This window comes from Chelonoidis abingdonii, chromosome 9 (assembly GCF_003597395.2).
Source record: "Chelonoidis abingdonii isolate Lonesome George chromosome 9, CheloAbing_2.0, whole genome shotgun sequence".
NCBI lineage: Eukaryota > Metazoa > Chordata > Testudines > Testudinidae > Chelonoidis > Chelonoidis abingdonii.
This window is the reverse complement of record NC_133777.1, coordinates 54,001,120-54,028,881: the sequence shown is the minus strand read 5'-3', so window position 1 is coordinate 54,028,881 and position 27,762 is coordinate 54,001,120. Positions and strand designations below refer to the sequence as shown.

The 27,762-nt window shown below is 43.5% G+C and overlaps 1 protein-coding gene across 2 annotated transcripts in view; it reads right to left on the bottom strand.

Annotated features, from left to right (window-relative positions):
• ICE2 (interactor of little elongation complex ELL subunit 2) overlaps positions 1–24,728 on the bottom strand; it is a 52,868-nt gene extending 28,140 nt beyond the window's left edge. The window contains exons 1-6 of one of the 2 annotated variants that reach the window (XM_032798509.2): positions 24,630–24,728; positions 22,669–22,773; positions 8,817–9,081; positions 6,798–6,917; positions 2,606–2,740; positions 1,381–1,503 (exon numbers count right to left, since the gene is read on the bottom strand). In XM_032798509.2, the coding sequence (XP_032654400.1) occupies positions 1,381–1,503; positions 2,606–2,740; positions 6,798–6,917; positions 8,817–9,081; positions 22,669–22,773; positions 24,630–24,658 (777 nt within the window). In that variant the 5' untranslated portion in view covers positions 24,659–24,728. The remainder of the gene's footprint in view (positions 1–1,380; positions 1,504–2,605; positions 2,741–6,797; positions 6,918–8,816; positions 9,082–22,668; positions 22,774–24,629) is intronic. The other variant, XM_075069561.1, reaches the window with a different exon arrangement.
• Between the last annotated feature and the right edge of the window lie 3,034 nt (positions 24,729–27,762).

Here is a 27,762-nt window from a genome sequence, read left to right as displayed (position 1 = left end):
TTTTTCTACCTTTGTACTTACAACTTTGAAACTGAAGATTAGAAGCTTGAAGATAGAAAGAAAGAAAAAAATCCCCTCTCATAGCTGAGAGACAGATAAAGACAAAGACCCAAACATTCCCTCCCCTGAGCTTTCAAAAATCCGGTTTCCTGATAGGTCCTCTGGTCAGGTGTTTGGTTCTCTTTGTGAACCCTTTACAGGTGAAAGAAACCTTAACCCTTAGCTATCTATTTATGACAATGGGCCCAGAAATAGCATTAACAGTTCCCACACACAAAAAAAAAGCATGGTGAAGTTAAATATGCAGGCACACACCAGTGATCTGAGTAAATATTACCTTTCACGAATGTTAAACACATAATCCAAATATAATAAACACAAGAAATAAAGAATTAAGATTATGAAACTTGCCAGGAATTATGCTTATGGATCTACACAAGCATGAGGAACTTGGAAGCATGGGGTGATGAGATGATGAGAGCTGGAAAGATCAGAAATGGCAATGTGAGGAGCTCAAGAGCAGTTCAGGACAGTACAAGAATGTAGGGGAGAAGGAGAAACCACTAGCTATTTCTTCCTTTCTTTCAAGGTTCTTGCCAGTGAACTATATGTAGTTCACAGCAGCCAGACTACCCTTTGATGAACCATGGGACATGTTAATAGTTTCTTCCTGACTTCTCCTCTTGCACCTCTGAGACATTTCCAAGCCCTAACCCTCCAAAATCTCTGGGTCTCTTAAATGGCCAGTGCACAACCCGGAACATAACTCCTATATTAGTGTACAACAAGTTATGTAGAATAATTTATTTTTTTTAAAAGAGCCACATCACACGGCATCTGTGATAGGAGACAACTGCGTCTTATCACTTTGTTTATGTAAGGCTACTAGCAATAATTTAAGATATCTTTTCAGGAAATAATCTAGCATATAGCCTAATAAACTGTTTAACTCAAAGTCTGAGTTCACATTCTGTGACAAATAAATTCCCATAATGAGAAAAAAAAATCCTTTGTAACCTCATTTTTTTGTATAATTAAACTCTTTATTACATACATATTGATATTTAAATACAAAAAAGATAATTTTTAATTAGTACAAAAATAGATCTTTAACCAGAGTACTGCAAACAATAGCTCTATCTAAATTCATAAGAGGTTATAGATAGCCAACATGTCAGCTATATAAGGGCCTCACCCAATGTCTACTGAAACGAATGGAATTTACTGCAGTGAGCATCGGATTAGGCTATTAGTGCTATTTCAAACTTTAAAAATAGTAGGATGATTGTTGTAACAGAAACGCTACATTGATCGTGCACCACTAAAAAGAATGATATGAATTACATTATTACATACATTATAACAACAATAGTTACTCACATCGTGCAGAGCAGAAGCTTTCTGTTCTGGAGTTGCAACAGATGCTGCAGTTTTATAATCTACAGATAGCTGTAGTTGCGTATGCATGACAGGTGACAATACTTTAACAAATCTTGCCTTTCCCTTGAATAAAATAAAGCGGTATCAGACATTTATTGGCATCAGTGTTGGGATTTTATATTAGATTTTTTTAGAATGAAAATATTGTTCAGATAAATTCCCTCTAAAAATTTATGATTCTCATATTTTAGAAATATTCATATAGAACAGTTACCTTCCAGTCTCCAAGATAATGTACTTATTACCTAAGCCAGAGGTGGGCAAACTACAGCCCGTGGGGCCATCCTGTCCAGCTCCTGAGCTCCTGGCCACCCTCGCCCCTCCCCTGCTGTCTCCCCTTCCCCTCCAGCCTCAGCTCCCTGTGCCGGCAGTGTGGCTGGCTCTGGCTGGGCGGCGTGGCTCAGGGCAGATTTGCCAATGAACACAGGGGTGCCCTGGCACGGGCCCTCCAACAACAGGGGGACCAGGGCTGGGCACTTGGGCAGCTCAGCACCGGCACAAACCCCATGGAGGGGAGGGACTGCACTGTGGGGGCAGTGGAGCAGGCAGGAGGCGAGGGTGGCTGGAGCGCAGGGAACGCAGACGGAGGACTCAGGAGGAGCACCGGCAGGCCGCGCAGCTGGCTGGAGAGAAGCTGCACTTTGAAGGAGAAACCACCGCTTCTGTCCAGCTGTGTGGCTGCTCCTGCTCCTCCTGAGTACTCCGCCCATGTTCGCAGAACCACATTACAAAAGGGGCTGGGGGTGGAGGGGGGGAGTGGAGTCCCAGGGGGGCAGTTAGGGGCAGTCAGGAGACAGGTAGAGGGGGTTGGATAAGGGNTCCCGGGAGGGGGCGGTCAGAGGACAAGGAGCAGGGGGGTTGGATGAGTCAGAGGTTCTGAGGGGTGCAGTCAGGGGGTAGGAAGTGGGAGGGGGCAAATAGGTGGCGGGGGCAGACTGTTTGAGGAGGTACAGCCTTCCCTACTGGGTCCTCCATACTGTTTTGCAACCCCAATGTGGCCCCTGGGCCAAAAAGTTTGCCCACCCCTGACCTAAGCAATGTGTCTTGCAAGTTGTAACCTACAGTCCAAGCATGGAAGAATGATCTCAATCAATGTAGTATTACATAATATAATGCATGTTTAATTCAAGTTATCAGAAAATTTTATGAGAGAGAGAGATGTTACCAATGCAAGCAGAGTTTTCTCCAGCTTCAAGGTCAATTCTGTGCTAAATTTGCCTCCCATGATACCAGTGATTTCATGGAGAATGTAAAATTCAGGGTACTTCTTCACATGTCCAATACAAGCACTCAGAAATTGCTAAAGAAAAAAAAAGGGGGGGGGGATGTTACATAGCCTATGTATCAATACCATAACAGTTTCATAAAAATTAGAATGCTGCTGGAAAAGTTACATCTGCCTGTATTTTCAGCTATGAGAAAGAACATTTATTTCATCCATTTCTGAGAAGGGATTTGTTAAAAATTTCTTTATTCTTCTTTAGAATTCAGTTTAACAGCTTGTGACAAAAGGAAAAAGTAAAAAATGAGGTTGGTAGGAGGCTACTTGTTGTTTTTCTTAAAGCACTGCCACAGAAAGGAGATGGGTAGGTGCTCAAATAATAATGTGATGGAGGAAGGAATAGATAACCTAGAGAGAGAGAGAGAATATCTTGTGGTTAAGAGACAGGAATGGAAGTTGCAAGATGTAGATTTATTCTTGGATCTGGCACCGAGTCACCGTGTGATCCTTGGCAAATCACTGGGTCCAGATTTTTAAAAACCGGTCTTCAAAAATATTCACAAATTGTGGGCACAAATGCAATTAAAGTCACCTGGAAGTCTAAGTATTTGATTATGCCCACAAATCAGGTACTGAAACTACTAAATCACCTTAACTGCGCTTACCCATTTGCAGCTACAAAAACAGGAGGAGTTTGTATAAGGACAACATTTTCAAGCTGGTCTTAGATTTCACAGGCCTCAGTTTCTCCAACTGTAAAATGTGCGAGACTACAGTATACCATCATACCATTCTTTATAAAGGTAGCAGAAAATAAGCTGCTACCAGATAATGGGACATGATTCTCTGCATGGGGCATGTGTGAAAAAAAGCTTTGCGATTGCTGAAACTAGATAAGGAAGCCATTATAATGGTAAAACATGGAAACATGCCAAACTTGGAAGAATTACATTCCAAAATTCAGAAGAACTAGTAAGGGAATATGAAAGCCTTTAGCTAAGTTATATGCTGGTTTTAAGACTAGAGGCAGTATTAAAAGAACTAATTTAGTTTTCCATATTTAGTGAGGGATCAAGGGAGAATAGAGAAAAATTAAACAACTGCAGGCCTAGTTCCCTAGAGGAAAGATACTGGAAACATCTACAAGTGTGAAAATTATTAAAGGCAGAGAACAGTATGGGTTTATTTAAGAAAGGATTGTTCAGAATACTGATCTAGACAATCTAAATTAATCAACTGTCAGAATCGAGTAGAAGAAAGTATATTCTGAAATTTATCATAAAAGCGTTTGGTACCTTACCACATTATAGATTACTCTGATCCAGAAAGCTCGGAAGTATTGTAGAACCAAAGACTACTGGTACAGATGAAATGTTTTAGGGAAATGAAACAGGTCTTGATAATAAAAATGGGGTGGAGAAACTTATTCAGTTATTATTTGTATTGTGGTAGCACCTACATGCCCCAGTCATGTACCAGGGCCTCAGAATGCTAGGCACTGTACAAACACAAAATAAAAAAGTATAGAATACAAGTGTGCTTAATTGTTTTTTTTTTTGTGGCTGTTGTTTTTCCACTGCATAAAATACCATGAATTTATAATTTCAAAAGTGGCTAAAAGTTCCTATGATCTTGTTTTGGAGGTTCTGCAGAGGATGAGGCAGGAACAAACAACAGCAGGGAAACAGATTAAGGTGCTCCTCCTATCTCCCATATTTTCCCCAATTTTAAAATCCTTTAAAAATAAATCCAATGTGTTTTTTTTCTTCTTTAACAAGCCAGCTAAGTCACCTGTAGGTATTTGAGATCCACAGGTAACATTTGTTGTTCTGTTATATTGGAATTAGCACAGAGAGGGAAAAGCTCTTAGAAAACTTTTGGAGTTTTGGGTAGAATGCAAATAAATATTTATTACTACTAATGCAAGAAGTCTATGGAGCTGTAATAATCACTGTTGATACAGTATATATGACAGCATAAGGGGTATTTAAAAGGATCATTTTTATTCAGATACCAATCTGTAAATACATGTTTAGGTCTATCAGTTTACACTGAACTAGTTAAGTCTTTCTCTCAGCAAATAAGCAACTTTCTTTGTAGGCTCAGCCTTCTAGTTGGACTCCTGAAACACCGTTAATCATTCTTTTTTCATGGTATCTATTTTACGTAGCCTTCAGGTGAAAGATGCAAGGGTAAAGAGTAGGGGAATGTCCCCTGTGGAAACACATTCATTTGCACATGAACCCTGAATGCGGAGACAAATTACACTAGTTTCACATCACGTACTCAGGGACCTTAGTAATTCATTACTTGCACCTACTAAAAATTATTCCATTCTCTGTCCACAATGGCTGCTTCAAAGATGACTGGAGGCAAGTAATTTTGTTAAATATAAATCACAGAGTAAAAGACATGGAGGAACGAAGCTGCATTTTGCGACCAGGTGTAGGGTCCCCTGCTTAAAAAAAAAAAAAAAAGGACACAAACTGCAACAATAGACAACATATAACAAGGTATATACCAAATGAAGGCTAATCTCAATTTTAAACAAATCCATGTTTTTATTCCTTATAGTTTCTTTTGTGAAACAAAGCTATAATGTAGAACGGGATTCTAATCATTGTGTCTACCCAAACTATTTCTCAACTACAGAACAAATCTGTCTTGCGTACTAGAAACTGCAAAACAAGAAAATGTTAAGGTGAAATAAGATCAGTCTCATTACTAAATTTAGTCGAACTAACTACTCACTAACAAATATTATAATTATTATTATGCATGGACCGACACAGTGCTCTGTGCTATAAGACAGAAAGTAAAACATTTTCCATCTGGAAAAGTTTACCATTCTAACACAATAATAGGCTATTTCATGTCAAGGTAAATCACTACTAGAAATATACACCATTATCAAAATATTTTATTTTATAGTACTTTCTCCACTTTATCTCTAATAAACAACAACTTTTAATTAAAATTTATATTTGCCAATTTCATATTCACCCCCCTCCCCATTCTCCTCCCACTGCAAATTAGTGCAGGAATAAGACAGAAATTCAGCTCTTGCCCTTCATATTCTTACGATGCTCTTATTTTTGCCATTCATTATTTAACAGTTCTAAAGGAATACGTACCACCATAACAGAAAATACCTGGGAACTAACAGAGGGCTGCCTTCACCCTAGTTCACTATGACATATAACATCAGATAGCTAACACTGCCTTTACTTTTCTATGATAGTGATTTTGAGTGAGTCCAAGGAGGTATAGCAAAGTCTTATCTCATACTCCGAGGGAATTCTGTGCCAAAAAACTAAAATTTTGTGCACAATATTTTAAAGTTCTGCAAATTTTATTTGTCAATAAACAAATGTGGCTCCAGCATGGAAGTAGGGAGCACAGACCACTGGCTGCATTGAGGTGGGAAGATCATCCTGAAGCTCCCACCTCCCCCTGTACAGGGACTTGGCAGTGAGGCTGCACTTGACCCTGACAAAGTGCAAGGGCTGGGCCTGCCCCAGAAACACCTTGGGGCCCTGAGCAGCTGTGCCAGACACACCAGGCGTAGCTGGGGAGGCTCAACCGAACAGGATCCAAGTGAGGAGGGCCTTAGTGTGGGGGGATCCAGGTGTGGAGCAAGAGGTTTCTGTGTGGGGCAATCTGGATACGGGAGGCTCAGTGGGAGATCTGGATGCACAGGGGCTCGTTGGGGGGGCGGGGGGTGGTGGTTCCAGGTGCAGGGGTAATGGAGCTCTTCAGGGGATCCACGTGATGGTGATTGGGGCTCAGGATGCGGGGCTTGGCAGGTGTGAGTGTGTGGGGATCCGGGTGCAGCTGGCTGGGGGTCTGGGTGTGGGGGGCTTATCAGAGAGGGGTCCAGGTTTAAGGAGATAGGGCTTGTTAGGGTGAGAGTTTGATGGGCCTGCTTAACGGGGGAGCCCCAGCTGCTGCCAAAGGGACACTGAATGCTTCATTGATGGCAAACTACACTTCTTTATTTACATTCAATTACCTCAGTGTACTGAATTTATACTATGCATGTCTGATCATCCCTGGCTAGTATGTTATCTCCCCCCCACCAATATTTTCATCTATTTATTCAATGAATGAACGGATACACAAACATTTCTGTTACCTCAATATAAAGCAGTGCATCCGCAGAGATGGTATCATAATCCTGAACACAACTCTTGGCTGCATTTTGTGCAAATTTCAAAAATTCTGCAATTTCACTGTTCAGAAATTCTTTCATTTGCTGTAACAAGAAAGGAGACCAAAAAAAAAGTCCCATTTTGAGATAGCAAGAAAAAACAAAAAAACCCCACTCCATAACTTAACTGAAATTGTAAATGTAAATGTCAACCATTATTATAAAGGATGGATTTACACATCTCACTGCATATTTACAAAGCATTCAGTAGGTTCTTTACATCACACAAGAAGTGACATATCTAGAAAGGCAATGCAGGTATCTCGGTAAAGAACTGAAGACATAATAGCCCAGACCTCACTAGATATTCTATACTGGTAGATCCTTGTACACCTCCACTGAAGTCAACACAAAAGAAGCTTACAGGATTGGAGCCTATTTCCTTAAGAAAAGAAGCTTCCTCCCTGCAACAAATATTAGTTTAACCAAGGAGAGTGAAGCATGGGCACTGTCAGAGCAAGCTGACATGAGCCCTGTCTACATTAGCACCTACACTGCTACTAACAATAGCACACTAGGCTTGTTGCTGGAAAAAATGGGTACTCATTTTTCTAATGTAGATATATCCATTGTCACAACATCAGAGAATAGAATTGCCATAAACAAGGAATCGCAGGACTATCTATGTAACAGAGCAATAGCCACAGCCAATGAATCAGTTAATGCCACTTACAGGACTCAAACCTAACGATGCATCCATCCAGCATGAAAAGGAAATACAGTAGCTCATTGTCTAAAACATTTTTGCCAAGACCTAAAAGAGTGAATATTTGTGCATTTCTACTCCAGTGAGTAGACTACTTGCTATGTCCAGTACTGAAGGTCAACATGAAGGTCTCCAATGGTGTTAATGAGTGAGTCTTGTATTACGGGATGCAGCCTAAAATATAATCAGCATACAGAATCATAGATATGTGGGGCTGGAAAGAGCCTCGAGAGGCAGGACCAAGAACATCTAGACCACTGTGGTGGGGTGTGTCTAACCTGAAAAACCTTCAATGATGGGCATTCCAATGACGGGGATTCCACCTCCCTTAGAAGCGCTTAACTATCTTTATGGTCAGAATGTTTTTCCTGGTCTCTAATCTAAATCCCCCTTGCTACAGACAAAACCCATCATTTCTTGTCGTACCTTCAGTGGACATGGAGAACAATTGATCACCATCCTCTTTATAACAGTCCTTAACATATTTGAAGACTTATGAGGCCTGGAGCCAGGCTGGAACTCCTTTGTGTCCTCCCCCCAGGCCTCTGCCAGCATTGCTTTGCCTGAGGTCCTGTAGCTCCCTCAGCCAACCAGATGCACCATCCACGCTCCTCCAGCTCTAGCAAGGAATTGATCTTGCTCTGGCCCTGCAGCTCTTCTTATACTAGATTTCTGGGCCCTGATTGGCTGCTTCTCACACAGCTGCTCTAAGCAGCTTGAGGGACCTCTCTACTGTCCTTTTCTGGGGCGGGATGTGGCGGGGTCGCCGGACCTAAACAACCCATCACAGAAGGACAGAGCCATCATGATGTTTCTAACTTCTAATACAGTTAAAACATTTGTCCATGACATTATGAAATTCTACGTGTCCTCCGCTTAGTACCTATTTTACGGTACTAAGCGGAGTTATTTCATCACTTTAATTCTTCTATAACTACCAGCATAGCAACTGACTCAGGAAAGCAGGAGGCATCAAGGCAACTATTCAACTATATTTTTAGAATAACGTGACATCAACTATCCTAAAAAAGCCTCAGTAAAACAACAATGTACATGTTTAGTTACCTTTAAAAAAAAAATCAAATGTCATTGTTGGGGAGATAAAACATGTCGGAACTGGAAATGTTTAAGGACTTATAATTATTACAATTAAATTTTATCACAAATGATTTTTAGAAAATTTTCCTTGGATTATTACAGCAAGGAATATTAGGAGAAAAGACAATTTTAACACTTACCAAATACTGGGAATATTCTCTTTGATGTGTTGCAATAAATTGGTAGGATAAAGGGTTTTTTGAAAACTTAGTCATTAGGTATAAATATGTTTTCTGCTCCTTCTCAGTTAGACTAGAGACATAAGGATAGGGGATTCTGGGCTCTGGAAAAGGATTATCATCAGCTGCAGGTTTAACTTCCTCCTCAGCTGGAGCTGCAGCCTGGGTGTTAAATGTTTTCACATCTTCTACAGAGTTTACTGATGCCTCTACATTTTCTTCATGTCTGAAAAAAAAGTAGTAAGTGAAAAAACTTACAATTTACACTTTTCACAAGACGACCTGTATTCTGCCCAATGATTGGAAATCTTAGTCTTCTGTGACCATCAACATCAATTTTCTCAAATACATCATAATTAAAGCTACATTTTATTCATGGGTACTTTTAGTAAAAGTCGAGGACAGGTCATGGGCAGTCAACAAAAATTCATGGTCCCTGACATGTCCATGACTCTTACTAAAAATACCAGTGAATAAAATTTGCGTGGGGATGGTGCCCGGGGACCCCACGGGTGCTGAGGGAGGGAGGCCTGGCTGCATGCAGGGGGAGAGGGGACAGGCAGCGGTGTACAGCCCGAGACCCCCCCACTGGTGCTGGGGAGGAGGGGAAGGGATGGGCAGCCTGGGACCCCTGCTGGTGCTGGTGGGGCCAGCAGGCTTTCTATCTGGCTCCATGCCCTCCTCCCCAGCAGCAGCAGAGTTTGGGTGTGGGAGGGGGTGAAGCGGGCTCTGGGCGGCACTTACCCAGGGGTACTCTGGGAGCCATGGCCAATGGGAGCTGCAGGGGTGGTGCCTGCAGGCGGAGCTGCCTGGCCACACCTCCACTTAGCAGGTGAGCGAGGGGGATGTCACCCAGAGCCCAGCTCACCCCTTCCCGTGCCCCAACCTCCTGTCCCCTCCCACTGCTGGGATGGAGGTGGGGGCTCAGTGGCCCAAGACTGCCCTAGCAGCGATCAGCGAACCTGGCACAGATGCTGCCCCTGAGCCAGGAGAACTAGCCACTGCAGAAGACACAGAATCTGTGACTTCCATAACCTCAGTGACAAACTCATAGGCTTAATCATAATTAATAGAACAATGGTGTTGTAACAGCATACCCCCATCTGTACTTTATTATTCTGTGCTTTTTTTAGACAATGAAATCCTAGGACTGATAGGAGTTTCACCTCTGACTTCAAAAGAAGAAAAATTTGGTCATTATTTGTACTGGATCAACTCCACTTTTCCAGGAAACATCATGTATAATAACTTGTTACACTGGATTTCTAGATGAGCTGTCATAACTATAAAGGGAAGGAAACAACCCTCCTGTGTACAATACTATAAAATCCCTCATGGCCAGAGACACCAAAATCCTTTTACCTGTAAAGGGTTAAGAAACTCAGGAAACCTGGCTGACACCTGACCCAAAGGACCAATAAGGGGACAAGATACTTTCAAATCTGGGTAGGGGGAAGTCTTTTGTTTGTGCTCTTTGTTTTGGGGGCTGTTTGCTCTTGGGACTAAGAAGGACCAGACATTAATCCATGCTCTCCAAATCTTTCTGAACCAGTCTCTCATATTTCAAACTTGTAAGTAACAGCCAGGCCAGGCGTGTTAGTCTTACTTGTGTTTTCTCAACTTGTAAATGTTCCTTTTTGCTGAGAGGATTTTACCTCTGTTTGCTGTAACTTTGAACCTAAGGCTAGAGGGGGTTCCTCTGGGCTATATGAATCTGATTACCCTGTAAAGTATTTTCCATCCTGATTTTACAGAGATGATTTTTATCTTTCTGTCTTTAAATAAAAGCTTTCTTTTTAAGAACCTGATTGATTTTTCCTTGTTTTAAGATCCAAGGGGATTGGATCTGGACTCACCAGGAATTGGTGGGGGAAAGGAGAGGGAATAGTTAAATTCTCCTTGTGTTAAGATCCAAGGGGTTGGATCGGTGTTCATCAGGAACTTGGTGAAAAAGCCTCTCAAGGCTACACAGGGAGAGGAAGGTTTTTGGGGGAAAAGGAGGTGTTCCAGACACTGAGGAATCTGGATGGTGGCAGCGAAACCAGATCTAAGCTGGTAGTTAAGCTTACAAGTGTTTATGCAGGTCCCCACATCTGTACCCTAAAGTTCAGAGTGGAGGAGGAACCTTGACATGAGCCAATCACAAAACACAGGTCCTCTTTGTTCTGGAAAGGTCTTCACTATGAATGAGGCCTCATTTCCTCATCTGCTGTCTGCTACTTATGTACACAATGTTGTTGTAGCCGTGTTGGTCACAGGTACTACAGACACAAGATGGGTGAGATAATATCATTTATTGGACCAACTTCTGTTAGTCAGGGAGACAAGCTCTCTAGCTTAGGCCATGTCTATACTACAAAATTATGCTGAATTAACTTACGTCAGCATACAGCCACCACAGCTATTAAGCTTACAAAAACACAAGCAGTTTAACTCCTTGTGTTGGCAGTTTGCATTCTTGCCAAGAGCATTTGTACCAATTGTACTGTCATTTTGGGGCATTGTGAGACAGCTCCTGAAGGCCCGTAACAGTCAATGTAAGCAACTCAGCGTCTACACTGACACTGCATATCAATCTAATTGTATTGACTGAGACTCTATGGGCTTATCTACACTGACACGTTTTGCTGCAAAAAACTGCCTTTTGGAGACTAAACAGCAATAGTTTACATATTGCAATGGGTCTTTTATCGGAAAAAAATGCCCTGTTTTGGCGACAAAAACCTTCACCCTTACAAGAGACTTTTGTCTTTCCCCCTCCCTTTATTGTCGACAAACAGACAGTGTAGACACCACGCCTTTTTTCCCCAATTTTACTGGCTTCCAGAAAGTGTCCCACAATTCCCATGCTGCCGCTCTGGTTATTGGTTTTAACTCTGCTGCCCTGCAGGCTATCCACCCCTCCCCCTTGCAAGCCCTGGTAATTTTAAATCTCATTTCCTGCTTGCTGGCTTCCCATGTGAGCTTTCCAGATAAGCATAGCTGACTATCGCACCAAACGCGCTCCTGCTTGGACCAGCGCTGAGATCTTGGATCTGATCAGTATATGGGAAGAAGAGTCTGTTGCGACTGACCAGTAGGAATCGGGACACATATGGGCAAATTTCTCGAGGTTTGTGCAAAAAGAGCTATGATTGGGACACACAATAGTGCAGAGCGAAGATAAAGGAGCTGAGGCAGGCGTACCATAAGGCACAGGAGGCAAACCATTGCTCCGGAGGTGCACCTAAGACCTGCCGCTTCTATAAGGAGCTGAATTGCCCATAGCTAGGGTGACCAGACAGCAAGTGTGAAAAACTGGGACAGGGTGGGGGATAATAGCAGTCTATATAAGAAAAAGACCCAAAAATAGGGATTGTCTCTATAAAATCGGGACACCTGATCATCCTACCAATAGCCTCGTGGATTCGGAGGCAGCAGAAAGAGGGGGTAACCCTGGAGGCTGAAATTCTGGATGAAGAAGTGAAGCTAGAAGAGGATGTGGAGCTCCCAGCAGGGTTGCCCGGTGGGGCAGGCAGCCAGGAACTTTTCTCCACTCCAGAAGTGCTCTATGTGAAGCAGATGAGATGCCGGGTAAGTTGCTGTGGCTTGTGTAGGGAATCGAAAAGCGAAAGGCAAGTAGTGTTTTATGTGATCTGGACACTGCCCTGTGTAGCCAATCTGCATGGCCAAGCAGGATATTGATGGACATTGAGATCTGCAGCACGATGACACAGACCAGGGAAGGCGAAGAGCGTTGGGACGCCAATGCAGCATTTGTTAGGCAAGCAACACAGCAGATGATAAAAATTATGGAGGATCAGACAGAGATGCTCAAGTCTTTGATACAGCTGCAGACTGAGCAGATCCGTGGTCAACATCCACTGCAGCATGTGCACAATTCTTTGCCAACCCCACCCCCTCTATGCGCACACATTCCTTTTCACTTTACAACACTCGAGTTTCCCCATCACTCCACCCTCTCTCACAACTTGCATGATGATAGCTGGAGCTACACACAGTTGTGAGATTTTACCTTTTTTAACAATAAATAAAGGCTAAGGTATTTAATAGTACAGAGTTTTTATTCTGTGTTCTACAAAAGCGTACAGCAATCAATTCACTCTCGAGAACAGGCTTCTAAAGCATTTTGTTGCATGGATCTTGAGCCCCAAAATTGTACATGGATACACCAGGGAAGCAACTCCAAAGCAGATGTGTTAGTGCTCCATTGTCAAAGTGATTCCCTGAAGCCTCTATGATATTAATAGCAGCCCTGTCGGCTCCCCTGACAGCCCTAGCATCTGGCTATTCAAACGGTGCACCCAAGCACTCTGCCTCAGTGCTCCACACCTGAGCAAACATTTCACCCTTAGATTCACATAGATTATGCAAAGTGCAGCACGCGGCTATGACAATGGGAATATTATCCTCCGTAAGGTCTAGCCTGCCATTTAAACACCTCCAGCAAGCTTTCAAATGGCTATAGGTACATTTGACTACCATGGGGCACCTGCTTAGCCTGTTGTTAAAATGCTCCTTGCTGCTGTCCAGGTGCCCTGTGTAAAGTTTCATGAGCCAGGGCTGTAAGAGGTAAGTCAGGTCTCCCAGGATTCTATGGGCATTTCCACATCCCCCACTGTGACCTTGTTGTCTGGAAAGAAAGTCTCTGCCTGCAGCTTTCTGTACAGGGCAATGCTCCTGAAGATGCATGTATCGTGCACCTTTCCTGACCAGCCTGCATTTATGTCCATGAAACCCCCGTGGTGATCCACAAGCACCTGCAACACCAGGGACAAGTATCCCTTCCTATGGATGTATTCAGAGGCAAGGTGGTCTGGCGGTAAAATTGGAGTGTGTGCGCCATCAATTGCCCTGCTAGAGTTAGGGAAACCCATCACTGCAAAGCCATTCACTATTTCATGTACATTTCCCAGAGTCACAGTCCTCCACAGCAGGATGTAATTTACTGCCCTGGACACTTGGGAGTAATACAGCCCCAACAGTGGACTTCCCCACTCCAAATTGATTTGCAACTGACCGGTAGCAGTCTGGATTCACCATCTTTCACACAGCGATTGCAACACGCTTCTCTACTGAAAGGGGAGCTCTCATTCTGGTATTCTTGTGCTGCAGGTCAAGGGCCAGCTCAGCACATAGCTCCATGAACGTCGCTTTATGCATCCTAAAGTACTGTACCCACTGGTCATCATCCCACACCTGAATGACAATGCAATCCTACCAATCACTGCTTGTTTTCCTAGCCCCAAAAGCTACGGTCTACTGTATGCAGCTGGTCTGTGAATGTCAAAAGCACTGATAAGTTGCTGCTGTCCACATCACACTCAGGTCCCTGCGAGTCATCCTCTCTCAGTAACTTTGTGAGTAACTCTGCTGCCATGCGCAATGTCCTCACAACAGTTAACAGTGCGTAGGAGCAAAGTGCGGGATTCATCCTCTCACTGCAGATGCTGGCACACACTACAAAGACTGACCGTTGGAAAAACGGTGCAAAAGGAAAGCCAGAACGACACGAAAGGAAGCCAGAAACCACTGGAGGGCTAGGACACAAACCAGTGCATGATAGGACACTTTGCACGTGCCAGGATGCGCCGCGCTCCACTTCCGCCTTCTCACAACACCTAGTGACAGATGGTGTCACCAGGCACTATGGGATACATACCCACAGTGCATTGCTCATGCTGTCAACAATGGTACCCTGAATGCGGACACAATCTGTTGACAGAGGGAGCAAATGTAGACTCACTTTGGCGACTTTGTTTTTGTCAATTTTTTCATATTGGCATTAGTTTCATCGACAAAACTTGTCAGTGTAGATAAGCCCTACGTTGCTCCAGGGGGTGGTGTTATTCAGTCGACTTAGAGTGGCACTTATGCCAGTGGGACCCAAATTTAAGTGAAGACACTTCCACAGCTAGGTTGATGCAAGGCGTAAGTAATTAACACCTATTTCAAAAGACTATTCAAAGTGAAGTGGCTCGTTAAAACCTCTCTAGCCACAGGAGAAAAAAAAAAAGCTGAGGGGAGGGGGGATTAGTAGGTTATAGACTGTTATAAACCATAAATCCAGTGTGTCTATTCACTCTATGATTATTAGTGTCTAGAAACATTATGAACATAAACCCCCAGGTTTGTCTTTTAAGGTGTTGTGCAGGCTGACTCTGAGGATGCAAACTGACAGATCAGATACAGAGTGATCACTTTGTGAAAAGCATTCACCCACAGGTGATATGATGTTTTTGTCTTTTATCCTTTTTCTGTGCGAGTTCATTCAAGCGCGTGGTGATTGTCTTGTTTCATGCACATAACTGTTATTGGGACATTTAGTGCACTGAATGAGGTACACCACATATTACAGGCATATGTAGGACCCATAGATCTTGAAAGGTATGTTGTGAGAGGTGCTGATTATCTACAGTAGTGATACCCAGACCGAGGCTCAGGAGCAGCAAGCGGCTCTTTAATGTGTCTCCTGTGGCTCTCTGCAGCAGATATTAAAATACTGATTTAATCATTAACCAATCTAAGTTATTAACCAATTGTAGAATACTTTGTCAGTCATTTTACTGTGAGAATTATAGATATAATAGTGAATTCACACAATGAATTCACACTACTGTGGCTCTTTTGGGTAATATTGACTGCTAATTTGGCTCCTGAACCACAGAGGTCTGAGTATCATTGGTCTACATGTTTTGCATCTGTTGTTCTGCCAGGGTCTGAAGCCACTTTGAGTCTGTTACTTATGTCTGTTAAACTGCGTGTCAACAACTTATAATCAGCTAGGCCTCACTTACTTTTGAACCAACGTTATGATAGAATAGAAGTACTCGACACTGAAGCCTCTTTTAAAATGGAAGACATCTGATTTTAACAGCAGGGAAAGTCCAGATTGCAGAGAAGATTTTTCCCAAGAATGAAGCACACTACTGAGAGCTCCATTTATAATACTAAACAGTACTGGAATCAGTTACTAAAGCAAGATAACACTGGCTGGACATAAGGACAAGAGGCATAGAGGAGGAAATGGTCCTAGCAACAGGAAGCAAGGTACATAATAAGATTGGTTTTTAAAGCAACTTCAATATAAGAAGGCTTACTTAACCCTTATGTATTTACAATACCTATGCTTAAAAATGAGCATATTTTAGGTTAACAAAATGAACATTAACTGCTGATCTTGGAAAAACATATTTTAGTGATTTGATTTCAGCACTAGAAAACGTCAAGAGCTATTCATACCTAACAGTACCACGGCTGCAACTCTTAATAATACTTCACAGCTGTCTCACTGAATACAAGAATATGTCCATCCTTGTGGCACAAACTGGCAAATTGAATTAAGCTGCAGCAGCGACAAGATGCTGACTCAGATTTGCCAATGTAGGAATGTCAAAAAATTCTAGCAGTTTAAATTGGCTACATTCAGCACAGAATTAAATGGCAGCACTTCAAGATTATTTCACTGTGCACTGCTGTCAAAATCTTCATCAGGGTGCATACCAAAATAATCCAACAGGGCCCTTCCATTCATATTTGCAGTTATACTTTATTTGAGCTGATGGTTTAAAATTTTCCCCTTCATTTTATGCAATCTACCCTCTTCTCAGCTACAGCTTCCATGCGGAGGGAATAGAAGAGTGGCATCTCAGTTAAATATTATCAAGGGTCCCTATATAGAAATTCACAAATTCCTGGAGTATCTGGAAAAGAACAAAATATTTCCCATTTGGAATGAGTTATTTCTCCAAAGTCCAAACTCTCCTGATCACAGCAATTCTATAAGTCTCATCTCTGTCTCTTCCTCTAATACCTCTCCACACACTCCTTCCTTCACCCCACACCACCGAATTTGTCTTGAAAGTCATTTTAATAAAATTAAAAATTGGATTTAGGCAAAAAAGAAATTAGGGAACCGCCTGGCTCAAGAAACGGCTTACTGCATACAGAGTACCCTATATACTCGTTCATTAGCCCGTTAGTTTATAAGCCGACCCCACAAGATGGATAGGTAAAAATGGCAAAAACTGTATGACCCTTTCATAAGCCGACCCTATATTCCAGGCAAACTTTGGCTCCCGGCCTGTCAGGGTAAACCGCTAATGAGCCTGGACATTTTGTTTACCTGGAGCGTTCGCAGGCACAGAGCTCCTCAGCTACAGTGGCCCCGGTTCTCCGTTCCCAGCCAATGGGAGCTGCGGGAAGTATCGGGCAGCACGTCCCTCGGACTGCTCTGCTTCCTGCAGCTCCCATTGGCCGGGAACTGCAAACTGCAGCCACTGGGAGCTGAGGGGCTCCGTGCCTGCAGACACTCCAGGTAAACAAAACATCCCGACCTGCCAATGGCTTACCCTGACGGGCCAGGAGCCAGTTTACCAACCCCTGCTATATTTTAAAAACTGCCGTCATAAGAAACACTCAAAAGTTTTGCTAGAATTATTTTAATGTAGTCTAATGAAAAACCTGTTATACTAATAACTGAACAAATGTGTATTCACCTTCAAAATTACAGTCAATGTTTTAAATATCAATTTACTGATTTTAAAGTCTCATATTGTTCTAAGGTACTTATTTAAAAAAGCCTTAAAATCCTTCAGAGTCTAAATAAGTCTCTGATTCATTAAATTCTGCTTCAGTCACAGCTGCACTTGCTTTCTCATTAGAGTTGGCAGTGTCATCTTCAGACTCTGATTCTCTCTCATCATCAGCCTCCGTTGCGTCATCATCAAATATGGCATCGTCTTCCGACCCATCGAGTGCACTGCTGATACAGCATTTCTGAAATGATTTTTCTATCCTTTCTGAGGGAATGGACTCACACGCGTCCTTGACGCACTGGGCGACCAGACTGATTTCAGGCTTCATAAGATTCCCACCTTTTGTCAACTAACCATGCCTGTCTTTAAAGGATTTGTTCAGCTAGACATCAAGCAGCTGTAGAACAGAAGTTAAACCTAACTTTAGATTTACAGCCAAAGTTGTTTTCATTTTTTTGGCCACATTTTTCACCTTATCCCTCGTGTGTGCCCTGAACATGTCCCAAACAGCATAGCAGGTTTCTTGAAAAGTGCTCCTGTTCTCTTATTCCACACTTTTTCCAGCCATTCAATAGTCCCACTTTCATCCATCCATCCCTTTTCGTGTGCATGTACAATGACACCAGCAGGAAATTTCATGTTTTTAGGCAAGGTTTTTCTTTTAAAAACAACAACAGGAGGGAGCTTTGATCCATTGGCCAAACATGATAAAACCATTATAAAATGGATTTTTTCATGGCCAGTGGTTTTAATTAAAACTGTTTTTTCACTAACACCAGTTACCATTCTGTTGCTTGAGAGATCGAATGTCATTGGTGTTTTGTCCATATTCCTATTTGTGACAGCTCAAATGCATATTCCTTTCGATGTTTTATAATAAGCCTTTGGAAAGATTCAACTTTTTCTTCCACATCTCTCAGCAGCTTTTGCGCTGTCTTTGTTTGCTGATGAAGACAGAGACCATGACATTTCATGAAGCAAGTACACCAACCCACTGATGCGACACACATTGACAGTTTTACTGAGTTGTATTTGTCATCTTTTGACACTTGCAGAGCATGCAGATGAATTCCAGTTCTAATGACAACGTACCCACTTTTAGACATTCAACAACCCAATCATTGAGATCTTTTTCCAGCTCAAGAAATGAAGTGCACCTCGTTGGACATTTTTTCTTGCTTCTTGGCATGTCTTTTAGTGTTGTTTTATTTTTTCGGCATTCTCTTACTTGCTTCTCATTGATACAGAAGTCATGAGCAATGGCACAATTATTCTTTGCTTCTGCATATTCAACGAGTTTGAATGCTGTGTGATAAGCAGACCATTTTCTTCTGATTTCACCATTCATTTTAAATGCTAGTATGAAAATCTTAAAAATAATAATTTAGTTATAGATTTTGTAGGACTTTATATAGGAATGTCATCTGCTTTATCACTGACAAATTATTATTGTTCTTTGTTTATTTCAAAGCAGTCCTGTAGATGTGGCGATAACAGGCTATTTAAATTTTATTATTGATTCCACCCAAACTGCGCATTATATTTTTAGACTGGCTCGAGACTTACGAGGTCCAATGGTAGAAATGCATGAAGAGATCAAATTACACAGTAGCGGACTGACATCAGTGCCATAGTACTATCGTTCATTGTATTTTTCTGATTGGCTTGTAGGGTGTAGCATTTTGTGAAATGCATGGGTCAAAAGTCATGCAGATCTGCAGCACTGCTCTTTTAGCATTCATTTCAAGCTAATCTAGTGCACTTAACAAAGCTTTTGCAACTTTAAAAGGCTGCAGTATTGACATCAATAAATTATTTTACAATCAATATAAGTAGACGCTATAAAAATAATTATAATATAGTCCTCTAGTAGAACAATACTAGGAAAATTGAACTTTAGGGAAGCAAGTGTTTTTAAATGCTTTGTTTACGTGGACCTGAACTAAGAAAATTATATAACCGATATCCATATGTTTTATTTATATTAAAACTTATTTTATCTCAATTATAACATAATACACAATTTAAGTAAAAAAAAAAAAATTAGATTTTAGCACATTTTTAAAGAAGAGAATCCAGAATTTACCTTCCATCATCAGAGATCTCCAAAGGGCTCGGCAAATTTTGGCTCCCTGCCCGTCAGGGTAAGCCACTGGTGGGTTGGGATGCTTTGTTTACCTGGAGCCTTCACAGGCATGGAGTCCCTCAGCTCCTGGTGGCCACAGTTTGCCGTTCCCAGACAATGGGAACTGTAGAAAGTGGTGCAGGCTGAGGGATGTGCTGGCCGCCACTTCCTGCGGCTCCCATTGGCTGGGAATGGCGAACAGCGGCCACTGGGAGCTGAGGGGCTCTGTGCCTGCGAATGCTCCAGGTAAACAAAACAACAGTGTATTAGATATTCAATACAATAACTCAGTAGCGCTTAAAATTGTCAAATTTTGGTGTAGAACCATTGATAAGCCAACCCCCGCTCTTTAATGCTTCACTTTTTTTTACCAAAAACTGCAGCTTATGAACGAGTATATTCGGTATTTCACTGGCAGTCAGTGCTGAATTTCATCAAGGTCTTGGGAAATGCAAGTACTTCCTACAGGATGGTTCTATCTGCCTATGTGACAGGTAGCATCAGTCCAAGTCCTACTGGGCAGAGCCACAGCACAATGTAGTGACAGGTCAAGGATTGACTAGGACAACTATACTCCATAAAAGTCACTACAGGGAGGGAAACCTGATCTCAGGTCTTGACATATATATATGTAAATGAAGGAACTGATTTACAAATGGTTGGTTTACTATCTATTGAGCTGAAATTAAACTACACATACTCCTGTAATTAGTTAGTTTCTGAAACACATTCAGTTGTTTTAAAAAATACATTACTTATTCTATAAAAATATAAAAAAGTGTCAGAAGGGAGAGAAATGGATTAAAAAGAAGTGTGTATACTCAGTTTACTGAAAAGAGGGTAGATTCCCACATTGCCTTAATGTACTAAACACCTTTCAAAACACTGTGATCTCAAATCTGTATTCTCTTCATTTGAAATCCAGTGCTCTGATATATAGCCTGAAAACTCCCTTAAGCCTTACAAATGTTAGTCCTACTTTCAACAAGTATTAGCAAAATAACAAGAAGAAACAGAAGTTGTGGAATTAATAGCATGTGTGCCAATATCATTGCTGCTTTTTATTGCAACCCATTTTTCTGCTAAATGTAGTTTGTTTAGCCTAGCTGCTCTTTAAGATAGTGAGCTTGCCTATAAAGCACCTAGCATACTGCTGGAGCTATGTAAATAGGCATAAGAATGGCCATACCGGGTCAGACCTAAGGTCCATTTTGCCCAGTATCCTGTCTTCCGACAGTGCCCAATGCCAGGTGCCCCAGAGGAAATGAACAGAACAGGTAAGAATCAAGTGATCCATCTCCTGTTGTCCACTCCCAGCTTCTGGCAAACAGAGGCTAGGGACACCATCCCTGCCCATCCTGGTTAATAGTCACTGATGGACCTATCCTCCATGAATTTATCTAGTTCTTTTCTGAACCCTGTTATAGTCTTGGCCTTCACAACGTCCTCTGCCAAAATACTGCCTTTTGTTTATTTTAAACCTGCTGCCTATTAATTTCATTTGGTGACCCCCAGTTCTTGTGTTGTGAGGAGTAAGTAACACTTCCTTATTTACTTTCTCCATACCAGTCATGATTTTATAGACCTCTATCATATCCCCCCTCTTAGTCATCTCTTTTGCAAACTGAAAGGTCCCAGTTTTATTAATATCTCCTCATACAGCAGCCGTTCCATATCCCTAATCCTTTTTGTTGCCCTTTTCTGAACCTTTACTAAGTCCAAAGTATCTTTTTTTTTAAGATGGGGCGACCACATCGGCACGCAGTGTTCAAGATGTGGGTGTACCATGGATTTATATAGAGGCAAAAGGATATTTTCTTCTTATTCCTTTATTAATGATTCCCAACATTCTGTTCACTTTTTTTGATTTCCACTGCACACTGAGTGGGTGTTCTCAGAGAACTATCCACAATAACTCCAAGATCTCTTTCTTAAGTGGTAACAGCTAATTTAGACCCCCATCATTTTATATGTATAGTTGGGATTATGTTTCCCAATGTTCACTACTTCGCTTTTAGCAACACTGAATTTCATCTGCCATTTTGTTGCCCAGTCACCCAGTTTTAAGAGGTCCTTTCGCAGCTCTTCGCAGTCTGCTTGGGACTTAACTATCTTGAGTAGTTTTGTATCATCTGCAAATTTTGCCACCACACTGTTTACCCCTTTTTCCAGATCATTTATGAATATGCTGAATAAGACCAGTACAGATCGCTGGGGAACACCACTATTTACTTCTCTCCATTCTGAAAAATGACTATTTATTCCTACCCTTTGTTTCCTATTTTTTAACCAGTTACCAATCCATGAGAGGATGTTCCCTTTTAGGCCATGACAGTTTACTTTGCCAAAGAGCCTTTGATGAGGGACCAAGTCAAAGGCTTTCTGAAAATCTAACTACACTAAATCCATGGAATCCCCCCCCTTACCCATATGCTTGTTGACCCCCTCAAAGAATTATTTGAGACATGAATAGACAGAAGACATAGAAATGGATTTAAAAGACATGAATACATGGGATTCTAACTCGGACAACATCAACAGCGTTCTCCAAATGAGATAAAGATGAGCTGAATGGCTACACTTGGAATTTCAAAGCTGAGCGTGGTCAGAGCGGCAGCGCTGGGAGAGAGCTCTCCCAGCGCTGCACATAAACCACATCTTTTACGGGTGTAGCATGCAGCGCTGATTACACTGACGCTTTACAGCGCTGTATCTTGCAGCACTCAGGGGGGTGTTTTTTCACACTCCTGAGCACGAAAGTTGCAGCGCTGTAAAGTGTGAGTGTAGCCAAGCCCGGAGAGTCAGGGATTGGGACACAGCCAGCCTCACCTATATATCATGCTAGAGGAAGCAGGATCTTTGCAAGTTGCCAGTGAAAGGAGTTTTGCTTAATTTTTTCTTCTTTGGTATCAGTGAGGAAGCAGAGGATCAGACCACTACCCAAGGCCCCAGGAGGTCTCCTGCTTTATGAGGTCCCAAGAAAGAGGACAGAGACGAGTGCATATCTGTCAAACCAATGTTGGGTAACATGTTGGGTAACAAAGTTTTTTTTTCCTTGCTGTTTTGTTTTTCAATTGAAATAAGAGGAAAAAAAGCATGTTTTGAAAGGAAGCAGGGAGAATACTCACAACAGCTGAAAGAAAATACATACTTGTTTGACAAAATCCACAGTTCAGAGAGGGTTGGAGACAAGGAATATTTTTCATAAATGTCTCGTGAGAAGAATACTTCAATGCCATTTTTTGGTGAAACATTCCTGTTTTTTTTAAAAAAAAGACAACATGTACTTGCAATTCAATCACACAAAACACAACACTGACTATATGGTTACTGACACCAACTTATGGACAATATCTGAGTGACAAAACTCAGAATTTGAAAAATGATTGTCTGAATCGCTAAGAAATAAGGTATATAATTCTGTGTGAAAAGGGAGAGAATATTATCTATAATGTTCACATTCTCCTCCTCCTCAGACAGATACAGCTAACCCAATGTTTCATTTCAGCATTAAAATGAACTTGTTCCTTACTATTCAAAAGAAAGTTTACAGATAGGATGGGGTAAATTTCTAGAGGTGGTACGAGAAAATTTATGGAGTCATATTGGAACATTGTGATTTAAACTGAAACACTTCACTATGTTGGGTCAATCTTGCTGGAAAATAATACAGAAAAAAAGTTTTGACAATGCTGAATCTTCCTGCACTGTTGAATAGTCACTGCAAGCAGCATCTCAGAGGAATCCAGTCCCCACAGCACACCCACTGGTGACAGTTATTGCTCTGTGTCCCCACACTGTACATTTATAAAGTACTTTAGAATTCTTCTGAATAAAAGTAATGCAAATAATTATAATTTCTTCCTCTCTCCTCAACTACCTGCTAAATAAACATATTGCATCAAGGGTAATTACAATCCACCTACTTAAAATATGTCTGGTAATCTCAACCAGATAGGTTATTTTTCTTCAATTTTTGTCCTAAACTTCTTGTCCTGCTGTATAGTGTTGGTCGGACATATTAAACACATCCTATTTTTCATCTCAGTGATGAATGTATTTCATTAGTGGGTGACTTCTTCATGAAACATACATTTTGTCAGTCTCTAAAATAAGCATTTGTAGGTATGGGCCTTGATCTTGCAAAGACTTATGAATATGCTCACAGTTAAGCACTTGCACAAGTCTTAGCAGTATCAAGGCTATAAAACATTAGCTCGTTAGGGAAAGAATCTCATTTTATTTATCTGCAAATAAATCTGGCACAGCTATGTGTTGTATTAATAAATGACAATTTAAAACGTTATATTAAATTACTATAGAGGCATTAGTATTGCAGCATTAATTCAATTAACTGCTGACCAAACCCCTTCCCTATGTGAAAGATGTGGGTGGAATGAAGGACAGAAAGACAAAGATATTATTTTTAATGTGACCCCAGATGTGTCCAGCACTATCACAGATAAGGGATGATGTAGGTATTGCTTGAAGCAGAGCCTCTGAACTGACTAGTTCCCAGTCCCATCCCTTGCTAGATTGCACTGCGGTGTCCACAGACTCCCCCGCCCCAGATTTCCCACCGCTGCTTCCAAGGGAGAGAGTTATCGTACAGACAGGGTGCTGGCGTTTTGACTACTGCATTGCCTGCTCCGCACTGGCGCTTTTCAGTTGTTAATGGTTTCATTTTTATCTGTAGGCGAGTGCTGGGACCACAACGAGGCAGGGCACCAGACTTTAATTAGCTCTTATCCAGCGGGGCCGGGGGTCAGACCACGAGGTGGTTCCAGCGATCATCTCTGCCCTGTTCACACCAGCGGGCCAAGTGCGGGGGACCCCGAGCACCTGGGCCAGTGGGGAAGGCGATGTGGAGGCAGCGAGTGGGGAATCTCCCAGGCTACAGCGATGGCGCGTTGGTTACACGAGCTCAGCAGCAAGAGGCTGAGAGACACCGGGTGGCTCGCGGAGGCTCTGAGCTACGCTGCGGCGGCCTGTCAGAGGGGCCCGCCCCCCAACGCACACACGCTGGGGACAGTGCCCCCGCTCTGCACACAGCACCGCGCCGGAGGAGACCCGACCCCAGCAGGGCCTGAGCCCCCACAGCCACATACTCACCAGGTGAGCCGCGTCTCACCGGCCTCCATCTCGGCCGCGCTACTCTTCTCCTCCTGGCAACGGCAAACGTCCCATTCCACGGCCCAGGCACCCGCTCTCGGACTCCCTCAGTGCGCTACCCAATCAGCACCTCGGAGCGCGCACAGCCCGAGCTCACGTGGGTGAGGCAGCCAACCAGAGCAGCAACTGTTGCTGCCTAAGCGGCCATCTTTGGTGTGGGCAGAGCGGGTGGCGCCTACGTTGCGGGGCCGGGCAGAGCATCCCACCCCCTTCCCTCAGGGGACGCTGCGGGGCGGGGATTCGTGGGAGGGAGTTCCCGCCCCAGGAGACAGAGCAGGGGCGGATCTCAGGTGGGCTCCGGCCCAAACTTGCTTAGCAGCAGCGTGGCCAAGTCTGGGCTTCTTATTTATTTAAAAGACGCTGTGCTCGCCAGAGAATTGCAGGCTTCGGGCTTGTTTGGTTTGGAGGTTGCTTATTTGGGCTTTTTTGTACTGGGTGATTTCAAAGCACAGTTAGTTTAAAACGGGTGTAAGCTGTAGGCGTGGGTTTGGGTCCATGCATAGGCATTTACGTGCCCCTCCCCTTCAATTAGGAAAACACCCCCAACTTAATTCACTTTTTGGCCCACTTAACAAACGATAATTTTTTGTCCCACACTTGGGATGCGTTTCAACCATTCAACACAGAATGGTACCACGTGGTGGCAAGAGACCCTGGCGGATGGAGAGAGGGCGCATGACCTTTTCTAATAACGTGAATATATCCACATTTATTATTTTAATATTTGTAATGCATAACTTAATGTTGTATGCAACAAAATTAGAACTACTAAAATGGAATTTGTATAACATCCCCACCACCTTTCCTCTGAAATGCGTCGGGCTTGTTTTTAAAGATAGTGCCACTTTGTGTTCTCATGAGACTTGGCAACCCCTTGTCCTCTGTCTCCCCCCTCCCCCCCAGTCACTGAGGGGAGACCTACCTCCACCCCATCCCCCTTCAAGGAGGGGCTGGGCTGGGCTGTGTGCTTTAGCTGTCCTGGGAGGCCATCTGGATCTCAGGGCAAAGCGCACCTCTGGGTATCCGGCCCAGCCTGGAGGTGGGGGGTGCGAGCAGGGGAGAGGGTGTACATGGCAGGCCCACCAACAGCAATTCTGTGCCCCAGGGCCGAACAGTCAGTGGGCCCTTGCACGCAGTCTGCCTGACATTTGGGCAGTGGTGTGTCTGTGCTGGCTGGTGCCCAGTGAGCTGCCGCCTGCGCTGCTGGGTGCGTTCTTGTAGCAAGGTCAGGGCTTCCATATGCTCACCCAGTAAGGTTGCCAACTGTCTAAATGAGTGACCCCAAAGACCATTGCCCTACCCCCTGCTTGCCCCTTCCCTGAGACCAAGCCCCTGTCCACCCCTCCTCTGAGTCCATGCCCCCTGCTCACTCCATCACCCTTCCCTCTGTCACTGTCCCCCACCCTCACTCACTTTCACCAGGTTGGGGCAGAGGATTGAGTGCAGGAGGGGGTGAAGGGTCGGGCTCCAGGAGGATGTTTGGGTGCAGGGACAGGCTCTGGAAGGGAGTTTGGGTGCGGGAGGGTTTGAGGGGTTGGGTCTAGGAGGCAGTTTGGGTGCGGGCTCTAGGCTGGGGCAGGGAGTTGGGGTACAGGAGAAGGTTAAGAGGGCAGCACTTAACTCGGGCAGCCACCAAAAATGACTCGCACACCCCTATGGCATTGTCTCCTAGGTGGGGGGCCCAGGGGATATCTGGGCGCTGCTGCCCACAGGCACCGCCCCTGCATCTCTCATTAATTGCAGTTCCCAGCCAATGGGAGCTGCGGAGTTGGTGCTCGGGGCAGGGCCAGTGCACAGATACCACCCGCCCCCAGGGGCCACAGAGACATGCTGACTGGGTCCGTGAGCGGCAGAGCAAGGATGGGCAGAAAGCCTGCCTTAGCCCCACTGCCAGCGGCAGCTGGGGGTCTCTTTAAATTGCCCAGGGCCCTAGTTGATTGCTCCCTGCGCCGTTCCCCCCACCTCCCATTGGCAGGCCTGAGAGGAGGGATGCGGCAGGTGGGGTGGGCTGATGCGGAAGGGGGGATGGAGTGGAGGAGAGGAGGGACTCACCAGGCAGTGGTGGGACGGGGCAGAACAGGGATTGGAAGAGGCGGAGTGCAGGCTCAGCCTCCCCTGGCATATTGTACCCACTGCATATGATCCTCTTTCTTCCCTTGACTTCCTTTCAGAGATGGCGGAAGCTTCCTAACAGTAGGGGGCAACTGGCACCCAAACTGTGGCCCCACCCCTCCTTGCTGCCCCTTCCCCCAAGGCCCCAGTCGTGCACTGTCTCTTCCTCCCAAGAAACTCTCTCCTACCCTCTGGTTGTTCATCCTTCTGACCAATAAAAAGTGGGAGGCCCATGACCCTCTGACCCCCACTGTTCTGGCACTCTTGCTCCCTTTCCTACAAGTACTCCCTGATGCCACAACCTTTTAATTTTCTTCAGAGCCAGCTCAGCAGCCCCACCGGTAAGAAATCAGCAAGGCATTACTCACTACGCATAGAGAAGAGTGCATCTCTGTCCTAATATTGCAGCTCTTAGGCTTTGAATACAGAGAGAATTTTCTGAAAACTTACAGGTAAATTCATTATAGGTAGGTGTTTAAATTAATTTTAAAATAGGTCCTTTAAAAAATTTATCATTCTGTGTCTGCCTATTTCTTTGTTAATAATAGAATAATACAACTTTCAACTTCCTATGTAGTTAAAACTCTGCAATCTTGTGCATAAGCTAAATTTCAACTTTTTAAAGTTGTCATTTTTTTCTATTATCCTTCATATCTTAAAGTTTCCTCTTCAGTACAGGCTGAGCAATAACATTCTTCTATACTTGCAAGGGTTCTCAACTATTTTCTTTGAGAGGTTCCCCCCACCCCGGCCCATCTGGAGGGAGAATCGGTGTTCTGGTGGGTGCGGTGGCCCTCAGGCATAGGCATAGTTTGACTTCTATTTTGTTGGGGCAGGGCTTAGGCCAGCTCCGCATGGCGGGGTCCAGGGAGGGAGCACTACCTAAATCCCACTGACTCACCTTAGCAGGCCACCCAGCCTGTGTGGGTTCGGGGGAGAGGTGCAATCAAAAATTATAACT